The 13,050-nt window shown below is 36.9% G+C and overlaps 1 protein-coding gene across 1 annotated transcript; it reads left to right on the forward strand.

The window, feature by feature from the left end:
- The first annotated feature begins 218 nt into the window (after positions 1 to 218).
- Positions 219 to 12,295, forward strand: tal1 (T-cell acute lymphocytic leukemia 1). The gene is made up of 4 exons (XM_066692075.1): positions 219 to 334; positions 3,388 to 3,946; positions 5,617 to 5,708; positions 9,202 to 12,295. Exons 2-4 carry the CDS (start codon positions 3,474 to 3,476, stop codon positions 9,627 to 9,629), a joined length of 993 nt encoding a protein of 330 aa, XP_066548172.1. The 5' UTR covers positions 219 to 334; positions 3,388 to 3,473; the 3' UTR covers positions 9,630 to 12,295.
- The last annotated feature ends 755 nt before the right edge of the window (positions 12,296 to 13,050 follow it).

The following is a 13,050-nucleotide window of genomic DNA, read 5'->3' on the forward strand; positions in this document are numbered from 1 at the left end:
ATAAGGCTATGTATTCTGAAGTTATTCCTATGCATATCCCTGCAATATTTTTCCGCTTTCCCCTCGATAAAATTGCCAAATAATAATGAATCGTTTGATAAATAATGGGTTTAGGGGCTTATCGTGGCCGAGTGGCCAGTGCTGCGCGCTTATCTCCTCTGGACACATTGCGCTGGGGTTCCGCTCTCCATACTAAGCAGCAAACTGGACGTGATGTGGGATTATATACAACCCACTTCCAACTCCACACAGCACTTTACTCCTCCAAAATATCAGACATGGATGGCCCTCCACAAAATGGCTCCACGCACGGTATAATATCCACCCATAAACGGTGAGTACAAATGGCATTTTGGAGAGGTTTGCGCATTTCTTGCGTTTTTCGATTATTTATAGATTCATTCGATTTTGTGATGCTTCCATTTGATGTTGGCTTGTTGTTTGTTATTGCAGATATAATAATGCTTTATTGGCGACTTGAGGAATAGTCGGGCCTTTTTTATTTTTAGATACAGGGAGAGAAAAACAAGATACATTAAGAATTACTTATGATCTATTCAATTAAGAATCACTCATGTTTTTTTTAGGTCAAATTAATTGCAACATTTAGTGAATTATTTGTATACATTAAATAATGGTGGCAGAATCCATGGACAATGTATTTATTCTGTCTTTACCCGTTTTCAAAATTTTATGGGCACGTTTACATACAGTAAATAAAGAATGCTAAAATTGGCTAAAAGGTATGGGCTTTTGGACAGGGATAAGTAATGCAATTCAGTTTAATTTAGATCCGAAGTTTATAAAAACAAGAAATGAAACACTATACGGGAAATAGGGATGTCTGTGTATCCTTAAACCCTTGTAAAAGGCAGAATTCACGAAACAAATCATTACAATCGAGACATTTAAAGGGGAAACGGGTGTAGAAAGCTCGCAGATTAATGGCTGTATTAAATTGGATGTATAGAAACATTTCCATAGCTTGATTAAGCGCACAATGGGAATATCCTTTAATGGAAACGGTTCAGGCTCCTCCATTGTTCAACATACATCCATGTAATGTCCAGTGTCGACAAATACAATGGATTTACACAGGCTGAAGGTTTGTTTGTTTCTAATCATTTAAAATTTGTATTGGTGAAATGAATACATGATTATGTTGATTGTGAAGCATCATCACCTGCTTTATTTGGATACTTTGTTGATATCATAAATTCTACACACTTGTACTAGTACTTACATTTCGATTAATTATAAAAATTAATTTAATAGCCTAATCATATTAATAATACTAATAATAAGTAATGCTAATCTACATACTGATGCAGATCGTGTTTTAAGCTCAGACACACAAACATGTATGTAAACTATAGGTGTGAGTGTTTAGGTACAGGGCCGATCAATCATATGTTGTATTGGACATGCAAACATTTTCCTAGAAATATTAATATGTGCAATGAAAAAGCGCAGTTTTTATTCCGTTTATAAGTAGTATGAAAGTATTGAATTATAGCTGTATGTTTTTGAAATATAGTTATGTTTTTACATTTGAGCACGATGGGTCGAATGGCCTCCTATCGTTTGTAAACTTTTTTATGTTTCTTAAATACCGCACAGAAAATAGATAGAAAACAGAAATGTATACTGATACGTATAAGAAATTGATTAATAATAGCCCACCAACCCATAGGACTATTTATAATTATTGTTACATGTAATGCAAGACAAACAAATTAATGTATTAGCTCCGTTTTTTGTTATTAGCTTACTGTGTAACACTGTGTAATACAATTAAATGCAAACTAGACTCACAATATTTCCTAAACGAATGATTACAGTTATATATATATATATATATATATATATATATATATATATATACACACACATACAAGTTTAGAACGACTATAATTAATTCAAATAATAATTTGTTCGTCTGATGTATTTTGTAGTCTTATCTTAGCATATATCAGACGGAATTCATCAGCTTTAAAGTTAATTTGAGCAATTTGTTTGATCCCGTATCAATCATAGCATACATTTAAATTTATTCATCAATGTAATCCTTTATTTATTCCAGTTGCTTGCAAAACCTGCACATTCAAATTTTAATCTACGATATTTGCATTGTGGGTGACTGAAACTCCCTTTCTACTGCATGGTATCTGCAATGTTTTATAGATTATTTTTGTTAAATGCATCAGTCAAATACATACAGATCACGAGGGATATATACACCATATAACAAGCACACGGTTTCTAAAAAGCTTTAACCCCCTTTTCTTTCCTCAATTAATTGTATTTATTTATTTATTTATTTATTTAGTTAGTTAGTTAGTTAGTTAGTTAGTTAGTTAGTTTTGTGTCTTTCACACGCATGGTACATTTGAGTTTTAGTGAGCAGTCATAGGCCAAGGTCAAGTTAAGTATAATATTGCATAAGGTTCTGCCCTTTCTTCGGGCAGCCTGATCTAAATAATCAGTGGAGCCTAAAGCTTTGCACTGTGAACATGGTCACTGCACACCTAAACAAGATACACAGATATCCATGAAAAACTATAGCCGAGCACCAGTTATGAAAATACATTGGCTGTCAATATAAAAACTAGGAAATCATGTTTTAGTGTGACACCTGTAGGCTCCTATTGCAATTATTAGTTTTTGTCCAATTAATGTACAACTTAATACGTTCTCCTATATTCTCTAATGTACGTATCAAACGTGTTGATTAATTTCTACCTCTTATTGTATTAACCTCCACCCCCCCACCCCATTCTTCAAGCGTGTTAGTTTTGCATAAAACCGCAGAATAATCTCGCCCTGAATCCTCATATCATCTCTAATTCAATGCTATAGCTGATAACCTGTCGCTGACCTTATAGGTTGTATCGGTATGAAATGCTCATTAGCTTCATACCTGACTTGAATGATTTAAATAAAGTGCAATCTCTATGTTAAATACGATTTTATTTTAATCTCATTAAAATATGAATAGCACATTTTATTAAACTGTATGAAATGAAACATTAATCCTAATTAATACAATAATTGCTATTATTATGAATCAATCTCAGAATCTTCAAATGTATTTATGTGTGTGTGTGTGTGTGTGTGTGTGTGTGTGTGTGGAAAAGAGAAGGTGAATTACCAAGCCTACGTAAGGCCTTGGTAATAAATAAAATGGGATGTGCTTTAACGAGATAGGTCAAAATATGTATGTGCACGGTGCGGGCTAGTTGTACATGTATGACAATATATGACAAACGTCAAAGTGCTGCATTTACCCCTCTTTAATCGGTTACATTAAACCATTTATTTAATTTCAGCAGACAGTTTCTTGCATTTTGTATGGAATAAATGCTGCTTTCTCTTGGACTCATCCAGGTGACTTGAAGGAAACATCTTCCTGTCTTTATAGTACCTTTTTACTGATCCTTTTATGCTGCATCATATCTTCTGCAATCCACGGGATGATGGAAAAACTGAAACCGGAGCTTTGTAAAGATAGCCCAGGGGGGTGCAAGTCCCCCCATCACGATGCACTTCAGTCGAGCGAGGCGTGTGAAAAACAGGAAAGCACGACCGAGCCGGACAGGCGGCCAGGCGAGGGGGTCCCGGGGGACCACCAAAACGGGAGCATCCTTCTTAATGGGGTTACCAAGGAAACGGCTTGCCATCCCAACGAGCTGAAGAAGGAAATGCCAGTGATAGAGTTGGCCAGGAGAGGAGGGACCTTGGATATAAAAGGCAGGGAGCAGAAAGGAGATCTCAGCCAGAAGGTGCAGACCACCGAGCTGTGCAGACCGCCGATCCCTCTGCCTCTACCTCCACGGGACCCGGTGTGCGAAACTCGGATGGTTCAGTTGAGTCCGCCCGCTTTCCCCCTTCCTGCCAGAGCGATGCTGTACAGTAACGTGGCTCAACCCCTCGCCACTATAAACAGGTAAACGTCTTTGATTTTTTTTGTACACATATATATAGGCTAAGCGATAAACAATTTTTTTAGCAGTCTAAAGCTTTAAATCATATTTGAAATGTTTCTCTCTCTCTCTCTCTCTCTCTCTCTCTCTCTCTCTCTCTCTATATATATATATATATATATATATATATATATATATATATACATATATATATATACGAACTGATTTCTAATGTATTTGATTTCTAATTTATTTAGCCTAAATTGATAGATTTTCTAAGACATTTTTATTGTATTCATATAATTGTGTGTGTGTGTGTGTGTGTATTTGCAATGCTAGCCTATAAGTGTTCAGAAACTTTTCTTAAGTCTAATGCTATTTTTTATCATATTTAAAAGGTTTAATTTTGTATTAGTTTACACACTATCACACTTTGAAGTACTAAAATGTAAGGTTACAATGAAAGTACGATGACAGATGTCTGAATTGAGAGCAACTGAAAGCTACTATTGTAACATAATAATAATAATAATAATAATAATAATAATAATAATAATAATAATAATAATAATATGTATTGTCAGACGTTACAAGAGCAATACAAAAGTGCAATAACACGATAAAAAAATCAAATAAAGCATAATTAAATTACAGAAGTGCATAGGTAAACTATATAGTTAATATAAAATACATCTTAGTTCTAATAGATAACAAGTGCAGTCATGATCCAGTGATTGATTATTATTATTATTATTATTATTATTATTATTATTAGTAGTAGTAGTAGTAGTAGTAGTAGTAGTAGTATATTTGTTGTATTTTATATTAATAAAATAATAATATTATAATACTTCCTCAATGTATTAATGTTTGGTGTATAATATATGAATAAAAAACAAAAATCCTACAAGACGGGTTGAATGTTTTGGTCTTTAGCATTTCAAAGACCCGTTAACTGATACCTGTAATGGCAGTCATTCACTGTTTACCGTTAACTCTGTTTGCCATGGAGCTATCTAGCATTTCCAGCGAGATATCCATCTGTTTTCAGAAGAAAAGTCAAAACGTTCCAATTATTATTATTATTATTATTATTATTATTATTATTATTATTATTATTATTATTATTGTTGTTGTTGTTGTTGTTGTTTTTGTTTTAAGAAAGAAAGGAACACGTCCATCAATTAGTAAAATAAAGAAAGGCGGTTAAAACGGATCATAGCGGCATTAAAACAAAAAAAAGAAAGAAAAAAGAAAAGTGCATCAGTATTTCTGTGCATAGTTAATATGCCAAACTCTTAATATAGCATGATTTGTGTTTGGGAAATTACAATTCCCTCTTACCATAGATGGATGAAAACCAAATCTACGATTTTTTTTTTTACCACTAACATAACATATAGGTTCTGGGCACAAAACAAGCAAAGACAAATACATGAATCTATATTTAACAAAATGTTATTAAAACGGACCAAGGTACTGGGGCACATATTAAAGGTGATTTCATTTATGTTCAAACATAGCTAAATAAGTTCTGTTTTTAACTACATCCAAATATTCCAAGGACTAATCAGTTTATATTTTCTTAGTTTTTTTATGTTTGAAATAAATTTAAATATTGGACATAGATACATATCATATTTGTCTCTATGCCCACTCCTTGCTAATCATTCCTCCGGTTCGCCCCCCATAGTGGTTTTGGTGGGGACCCCGACCAGTACGGCCTGTTCCCCAACAATCGGGTGAAGCGCAGACCGGCGCCCTACGAGCTGGAGATGACCGACGGTAGGCGGTTTCTTATATTTTAATACATGTTTTATATTTTAATACATGTGGCAAGTGTACCTTGCTTTGCAGTGAAAGGCTTTAGTTTCTGACCATCTATATTTGTTTTGACAGCTAGTACTGTCCAAGAAGCAATGCTTAGAGAACCTAAATAGCAGTCTATAAATGTATTTTATTTCATTTGCAATATCTCACATCTTTTCTGATCCGTCTGCTCTCATAAGTGAGCTAACAGATAGCTGCCTGGTTTTAAGACTTCTTAATTATATTCACTTTTTTAAATGGGATTCCTGGAAAGATTTTATTTTTCATATTCCAATTCTTTAAATTAAATGTTTTTACATATAATTAAAGTGAGTTTAATTAGTATATTATTATTATTATTATTATTATTATTATTATTATTATTATTATTATTATTATTATTATTATTATTATTATTTTATCTTATGAAGGCCCAAAGGCTTGTGTGGGATTTATCCTGTAAATAAAGCCAATCAGAAATGGAAGTGCCTTAGAGTCACCTGAAGGAGACAATTGTGACACAGCCAGCTTCTGTTAACTGTGTGACAGGTTACGTCATTTGCTTCCGATTGCAAATCTGTACAAGTTAATGGCCTGTTATGCACTTAAATGTACAGAAGAGATGTAATTCCACCGCATTACATTTTTCTCCATCTTTATCAAATTCAAAAACATAATAGTCTCACTTTAAAATCAGGAGGTGTGATTCCACATTAATTAATATGTGAAGACCACAGGATTAGCACACACACATAGTTCTGATGTAAATCACATGTTTAATACAGTTAGGGTTTGGTTTTATGCTTAGGGTGAGCCTTAGGGCTAGAGTTCATGTGCTCAGCTTTCAGAACTCAGATGATGTGCACGAGGTATTGATGTTTTAATCCTGTGGTGTTCATTTATTAATTCACAAGGAATCACACCACCTTATTTTAAAGTGCTACTGAAACAATTGAACACATTCTAGGAAGTACGATGGGATCTGAAATGCTTCGAGTTGAGGTTCCAAACGCCCTCCTCTCCATTACGGTCAGGGTGGCAATTGTCTATCTAGGTCTGTGTCAGTGCTGATGTTTGATTTCCCTACCCCCCCGCACCATGCCTATGGATGCCACTTTTCATTTGGGAGAAAACAGCACAGGTATGACAAGTGCTTGTGTGTTGGTGCACTCATCACTTGTGTGTATCTTAGGATGTTTACAGAAAGCCCTGTTTGAAGGCACACATACCAAATCTTGTACCCTGCACTTTGTATGACAAATTCTAAATACTGGATATCCCCTAAAGTTGACTATAATGAGCGACAACATAACTAGAAATATTTATAGCCTGATAAGACATTGGGTTTGACCTCAAAAGAAACAAAACTAAAGTGAAGTACACAGCATTCTTGTCACACGATCAAATAGTAGTTTTATAATAGACCTTTACCTTAGATACATGTGCATTTTTCCTCTGCCACAAAGTAACGGTATATCAAAGTCACACAGCAGAAGATGGCTACCTAAAACTTAAAGGGTGGGATTCCCATATATCCCGAATATCTCTGGATTAGGGTTTTGAGATAAATACTTCACTACAAAGCTGCTACATTCAAAAACAGATTCCTGATGCTATCCCAACTTGAAGGAGATGGTTGTTTTAGTTCAATATAAAACAAGGCTTTTCAAATTATTTGGTATCTGAGCTGTGCTTTATAAGTCAAACTGAAGCTAAAAATATAATCTATAAAATGGGTTAAAGAGAGGCAACACAGCAGTCTCTACTTCACAATCCATTTTGGTTGTGTGTGTGTCTACAGCCTGAGACAGCCGATATCTTGACACACAATAAGTAGAAAAATCTTGGAAGGAGAAAACGCAATCCCTAAGAAACAACCAAGATGTGAAGACACAAATTCAGCAGCAGAGTTAAATGCATGCATTCCCAGGTTCTCTAAAGTGGCCAGCATTTTTTTTTTTTTTTTCTTCCATTCAGTCTAGTTATTGAAATCCCCTTCAGTACTGTTTGTACCAGGAGAGGCAGCTTTTCACTGGGTTGGGGTGGGGGGGGAGGTTGGGGGGGCTGAGGTGCCTGTAGGAAGACATGGACAGTCAGCAGCTGGCAGAGATGGATGGTGGCTGCCCATAAAAATGCAAATGTGCTGCACTGTGCCTGCCACCGCATAGCGAGGCAGAGGATTAAGTGGAAGGTAGAGCTGAATATGGATTTATGCTAAATAAACACAGTTCTCCCGTTTCTGCTTCTTTCAGAGTTAGTTTGCATGCCATCTTCAAAATTTTATATTTGTGCATCTACACAGATATAGGGGGCTGGATTAGTGCAGGCTTTTTCTGATTCTTGTAAATGTTAATAAGTTTTGTGTGAATGCTGAGCATCTGACATACTTTGAATTGAGACGTGTCATGGAGGATATTTATGTAGATTTTGTTGTTGTATACTGCCACATATGGCTTCACGCTATACAAACTTCTCTATTAACAAGTGACCATGTTCTACGAGGATGTCTATACTGTCTTCACTGATGTAGATCTATCATTTGAGCTAATGCAGTGAAATCACTGGTTACCAATTCTGAGAGTGTATCACATACTTTGCAGGAGAATTATATACAAATGAATACATACATACATGTTTAAACATCATAAGATTGAAACGGAGTGAAAAATAAATCCTTAAAAATCTATCATAGAGTGTCATTCACAGCCTGATTTGACTAAAAAATTTACAATGCCATGATGCGCATGTAGGACTGCAGATGAGGCTTCATATAAGCTAATTAACTTGTTGCGTGCTGAGCAAGTAGTGAATCACAAACCACAGTAAATCAAAGACAATGAACTGTACTTAAATTGTGCAATGTTGTGTTATGATTTAGCATTGTGAAGTTGAAGTGTTGGCCATGGTTTTCATGTGACTTGAAATCCACCATGGTTACTTTCCCATATAGTATCAAAGTGAACTCAGATGAACAGACTGATTCTGAAAATGTCTTGAAACTGAGGCGAAGGCTCACTTTGACAGAATGCTTGGATTGATGCTCACAATGGTGATTGGTGCAGACTTGGGGTCAAATGTATTTGCAAATACATTTGCCCTTCTAATCTCAGCTCCCACCATTCAATCCAATCAGCCTTACCTGTTCCTGAGCCTCCCCACCTATGGAGGGGACAGCTGAGGAGTGGTGGAGGTGATCAGGAGCAGGCAAGTGTGAATGGCATCTGGGGGAGGGGGGGGGATGCTGGTAGAGGAGTGACGAGAAGGTCTCCCCATGATGAAATGGGGGGTGCAGGCAATCTTCATAATATTTAAAAAGAACTACAAATGTATTTGACCCCAAGCCTGGTTGTGTGGCAAGCCTAAACTACAATAAGAAAAAAGTAAATGGACAACAGCAACAAGTAAGAGGTATACAAGCATTCCCCGTGGCTCACCTCTTGGTTTCCATGTCTCTTCACTCCCATTGCAGGTCCACAGCCCAAAATTGTACGCCGGATATTCACCAACAGCCGGGAGCGCTGGCGGCAGCAGAACGTGAACGGGGCCTTCGCTGAGCTTCGCAAGCTCATCCCCACTCACCCGCCAGACAAGAAGCTCAGCAAGAACGAGATCCTGCGGCTGGCCATGAAGTACATCAACTTCCTGGCCAAGCTGCTGAACGACCAGGAGGGCGTGGACGAGGAGGGGCCACGGGGCCGGGAGGCACGAGAGGCTGGTCTGGTCAGGGAGGAGCTCCTGCAGGAGATGCTGTCGCCCAACTCCAGCTGTGGCAGCCTGCTGGACGGCGATGGCAGCCCTGAGAGCTTCACCGAGGACCAGGATTCTGTGGAGTCCCGACCCGCCACCAGGAACATGCACCACTCCCTTATGCCACTGGAGGGCAGCACCCAGCGATGATTAATGCGCCTAAAATGGGCAAAGGAGAAACAAAAACACGACAACAAAAACAACAACAGCTGTAATAAGGCGAGTCCTAACGCATTCTGTATAGATAATTTAAGTCGCTGGGCATTGTAGATAGCCTTCATGTTGGAGTGAGGACGCAGTGCTCTAGGAAAGCTGGGAATTTGCTCCAAGGCCCAGGTCAACATGTTGCTCGGGCCTGTGTTGGATATTTTTCTGTGCATAGTCCTCTGCTTTTTAGTCCCCCATCCCCTCCCCTTTCTTTCTTCTCCACCCATCTCGGAGTCCCAGTACTGTGGTACTTTAAAAAAAAATCAGGATGGGGATGCTTTGGGTTTCGGGTGGAAGGAAGATAGCGTGTGCAAAAATAGGTCACGTCTTTACCCCGGTAATATAGTAAGAGCTGAGTAACGGGTCTTTCTGCTGCTGTTCTAAGCAGATTTGGGAAGGCGGTGTGCTGGGATTTCTGGCATGTTGCCACGGGATACTAAGGGAGCTCAGAACAACCCTGGATTGGGAAATGGTACCCTTTACTTTCTTTTCTCCCAAAATGTAATTAAAAAGGTACCACTGTACAGCGAAACTGCAAGCTAGTGCTCACGAAAGAATTAGAAAAGCATGCTTTAGAGAGGAAGCCAGATTCTACATACAGATTGCTGAAGAATAGAGGAGCATATGTATAGATACATGGCCGCAGCAGGGCTTTCATGAGGTGGATGTCACCTCTTCTGTTAGAGTAGAATTAAACTCACACTGGGCTTGTAGTCACACAAAGGGTATTCCGAGCTTTTTTCAAAATTGCTTGTTGTGTTTAGATTCAATTCCTCTTCATAGATTCCAAATACATTCAGAAAGAGGGCTAAAAATACCGGTAGCACTATATTAGCAGCACCAGTTAACCAGTACCTGAGTTTGTATAGACCCTTTTGGAATTTTGTGCGGATTTGATTGTTGGCAAATACACGCATACATTAATAAATAATCAATTAAATCAATTAAAAATATATTTAATTTACTCAGCGAGAGAGCAGATTGGTCTACTGGACAATACATGTTTTTTGTTTTTCTCCTGATTTAAATCCAACCAAACCAGTTACACATTAACCAGAATTTCGAAATATACAGATGCCCCACTTAGAATAATGAATGTTTGAGGCACTCCATCTTTTCCACATTGCTCCACAATGGGTCAAACAATGTTTCTGTGAAAGATTAAAATTTCCATAGCCTTTTTGTGTAGTTTTTTCCCCCCATAAAGAATTCAATATTTCAGGACAAAGGCATACAAGTTATTTTGCTTATAGGGTAAGACCTGTATACCTCTTACCTGCATAGAACACACATTTTAGTGCTGTATAGGGAGAATCAACAATAATTCTGAACCCCTACCTATAATATTGACCTTTTATTTTGTTTGATCATTAAAAACAATATATATTACTATTATTTTTCTAACAGAATGGTCATTTGCTGCTATTACCAAATTGGCTTTCCTGTGAGTTTTCTTCCATTTCTCTTAGTATCCAACTTGTTTATCTCCCTCACCATTGGAAGCCTTTTTTAGACACAGACAAGGTCTTATAGGATCTCAGCATCCTTTAAACCAGCCCATCAATTTTGCAGACCTATGAGAAGGATCCTCAACAACAAGAATCAAGTGTTGCCTTAGTCCTTGCAGTTGATGGATTAGGTCATTATTTTCCATGTTTTGCGCTTCACATTTGATTAAATTGATTTAGGGACTGAGCAACCTGAATGAGAAATTAATTTGTGAGGAGAATATCCAGAAACACGGCTGCATGCTGGAGTGAACGCATTTTTGAAAGATTTTGTACCACATCAAAATCACATAGCAAGGCAACAGAGGACTTACTCCCTTGAAAACTCCCACTGGCCTAACAGCTGAGCATATGTGGCATTGTTGAGTCTAACCTCATCACCAAAACCTATTTCCTTTTCAAAGAGCAGTGTTTCCCCCATCATAAAAAAAGCACTCGCACTGAGTGATTCCTATTTCTGTTTACAGGTATTCGACTCCCTAAATTACTATCAGAGAAAGTCAACTTGTCTGACTTTTCTTTCTGGAGAGGAGTGTTTTCTGACTAAGAAATAACTTGTTTTGTTTTGTTTTGTTTTTAATTAAAAAAAGGCAAATAGTATCTGTATCCCCATTTCCAGTACTTTCTTTTTTTCTTTTAAGGAAAGTGATCAAAGACATCAGAGGTACAAGGAGCCCTGTCTTTCATGTACTTACATAAACTAAGATGTATGTATTTAATAATTAAATATGTCAATTTGTACTTTTTTTTTTCGTGGATTAGTATGGTACATTAAGTTAGCCACTTCCCCTCCTCCCCCACCATCTTCATCTGTGTAGAGGACCCTATAGGGCCTTTACTGTCATAGTGCACTTTCATCCAGTAAATGTTTTTACTGTATGCGATTATGTTGGTTTCTGCTTTTTTTGCAGAAGTTTGTGTAACCAATCCTGGTACATTTATCCTTTTTATGTTTAAAAAAAAATTGAAAGAAAAAAGGGGAACATTCTGATGTGCCATTTAGTAGAACACGTCTGTTGTTAAGATGATTACAAATATATCTATAAATATATGCAATGTTATATCACAGAATTTTATAAAAAATAAAAACAAAAAAGAAAACCTGAGATACTTGTTTTTTTTTATGAACTGGTAAAAATATGACTTAAACACTTATTATTGAGCTTCTTTTTAACATTTTTACAAATAATAATAATAAAAAACATTTGTTCTTATTCAAAATTGTATCTTATTTATTAACACAATACATACTGTCACAATATAACACTTCACTTGCTTTCAATATGAATCTTATTGCTGTGAATGCCATTCTTCTCCCTGATTGGTTTCTGTGGCTTCTCCCTGATCTGCTGTTCCAGTTCATCCCAAAGATGTTCTTTGAGGGGAGGACTCTGAGAAGGCAGTTGAATGTTTTCAGTTCCATTCTCCTTTAACCTCAGGGCCACTCTCCCAGATCTGTGCCACATGCTACCATGTTGGGAGATGTATATAACACTCTATCAAAGTTGGTAGTACATTATAATTTCTATATTATCAGTTTCTGGCAGTTTCCCTTGTCCCATTACTTCTGACAGGAACAGAAGTGAATAGATGTTTTATTACTTATTTAATACTGCTGATAAATTGTTAAATTGTACTGTATTTTACAAGTACAGATCTTTCCTGCCCTTTGCACTTTGATACAGCAACATTGCACTTTTGTATTCAGTAGGGTGAATACTACTTAAACATCATACCAGAAATGAAAAAAGTCATAGAAAATGCATCCACAGCATGATCTTGAAATGGGTTAAACCACATCTTTAAGACCTTTGAACAAGCAGGTGCTTAAAACAGAGCAATTACCATACCGGCCA

Source organism: Amia ocellicauda, chromosome 19, assembly GCF_036373705.1.
Source record: "Amia ocellicauda isolate fAmiCal2 chromosome 19, fAmiCal2.hap1, whole genome shotgun sequence".
Lineage (NCBI taxonomy): Eukaryota > Metazoa > Chordata > Actinopteri > Amiiformes > Amiidae > Amia > Amia ocellicauda.

Coding starts and splice junctions, on each gene's coding strand:
- tal1 (XM_066692075.1), top strand. CDS start 3,474: ATGATGGAAAAACTGAAACCGGAGCTTTGTAAAGATAGCCCAGGGGGG. Junction 3,947..5,616: donor CCCCTCGCCACTATAAACAG/GTAAACGTCTTT, acceptor CGCCCCCCATAG/TGGTTTTGGTGGGGACCCCG. Junction 5,709..9,201: donor CGAGCTGGAGATGACCGACG/GTAGGCGGTTTC, acceptor CTCCCATTGCAG/GTCCACAGCCCAAAATTGTA.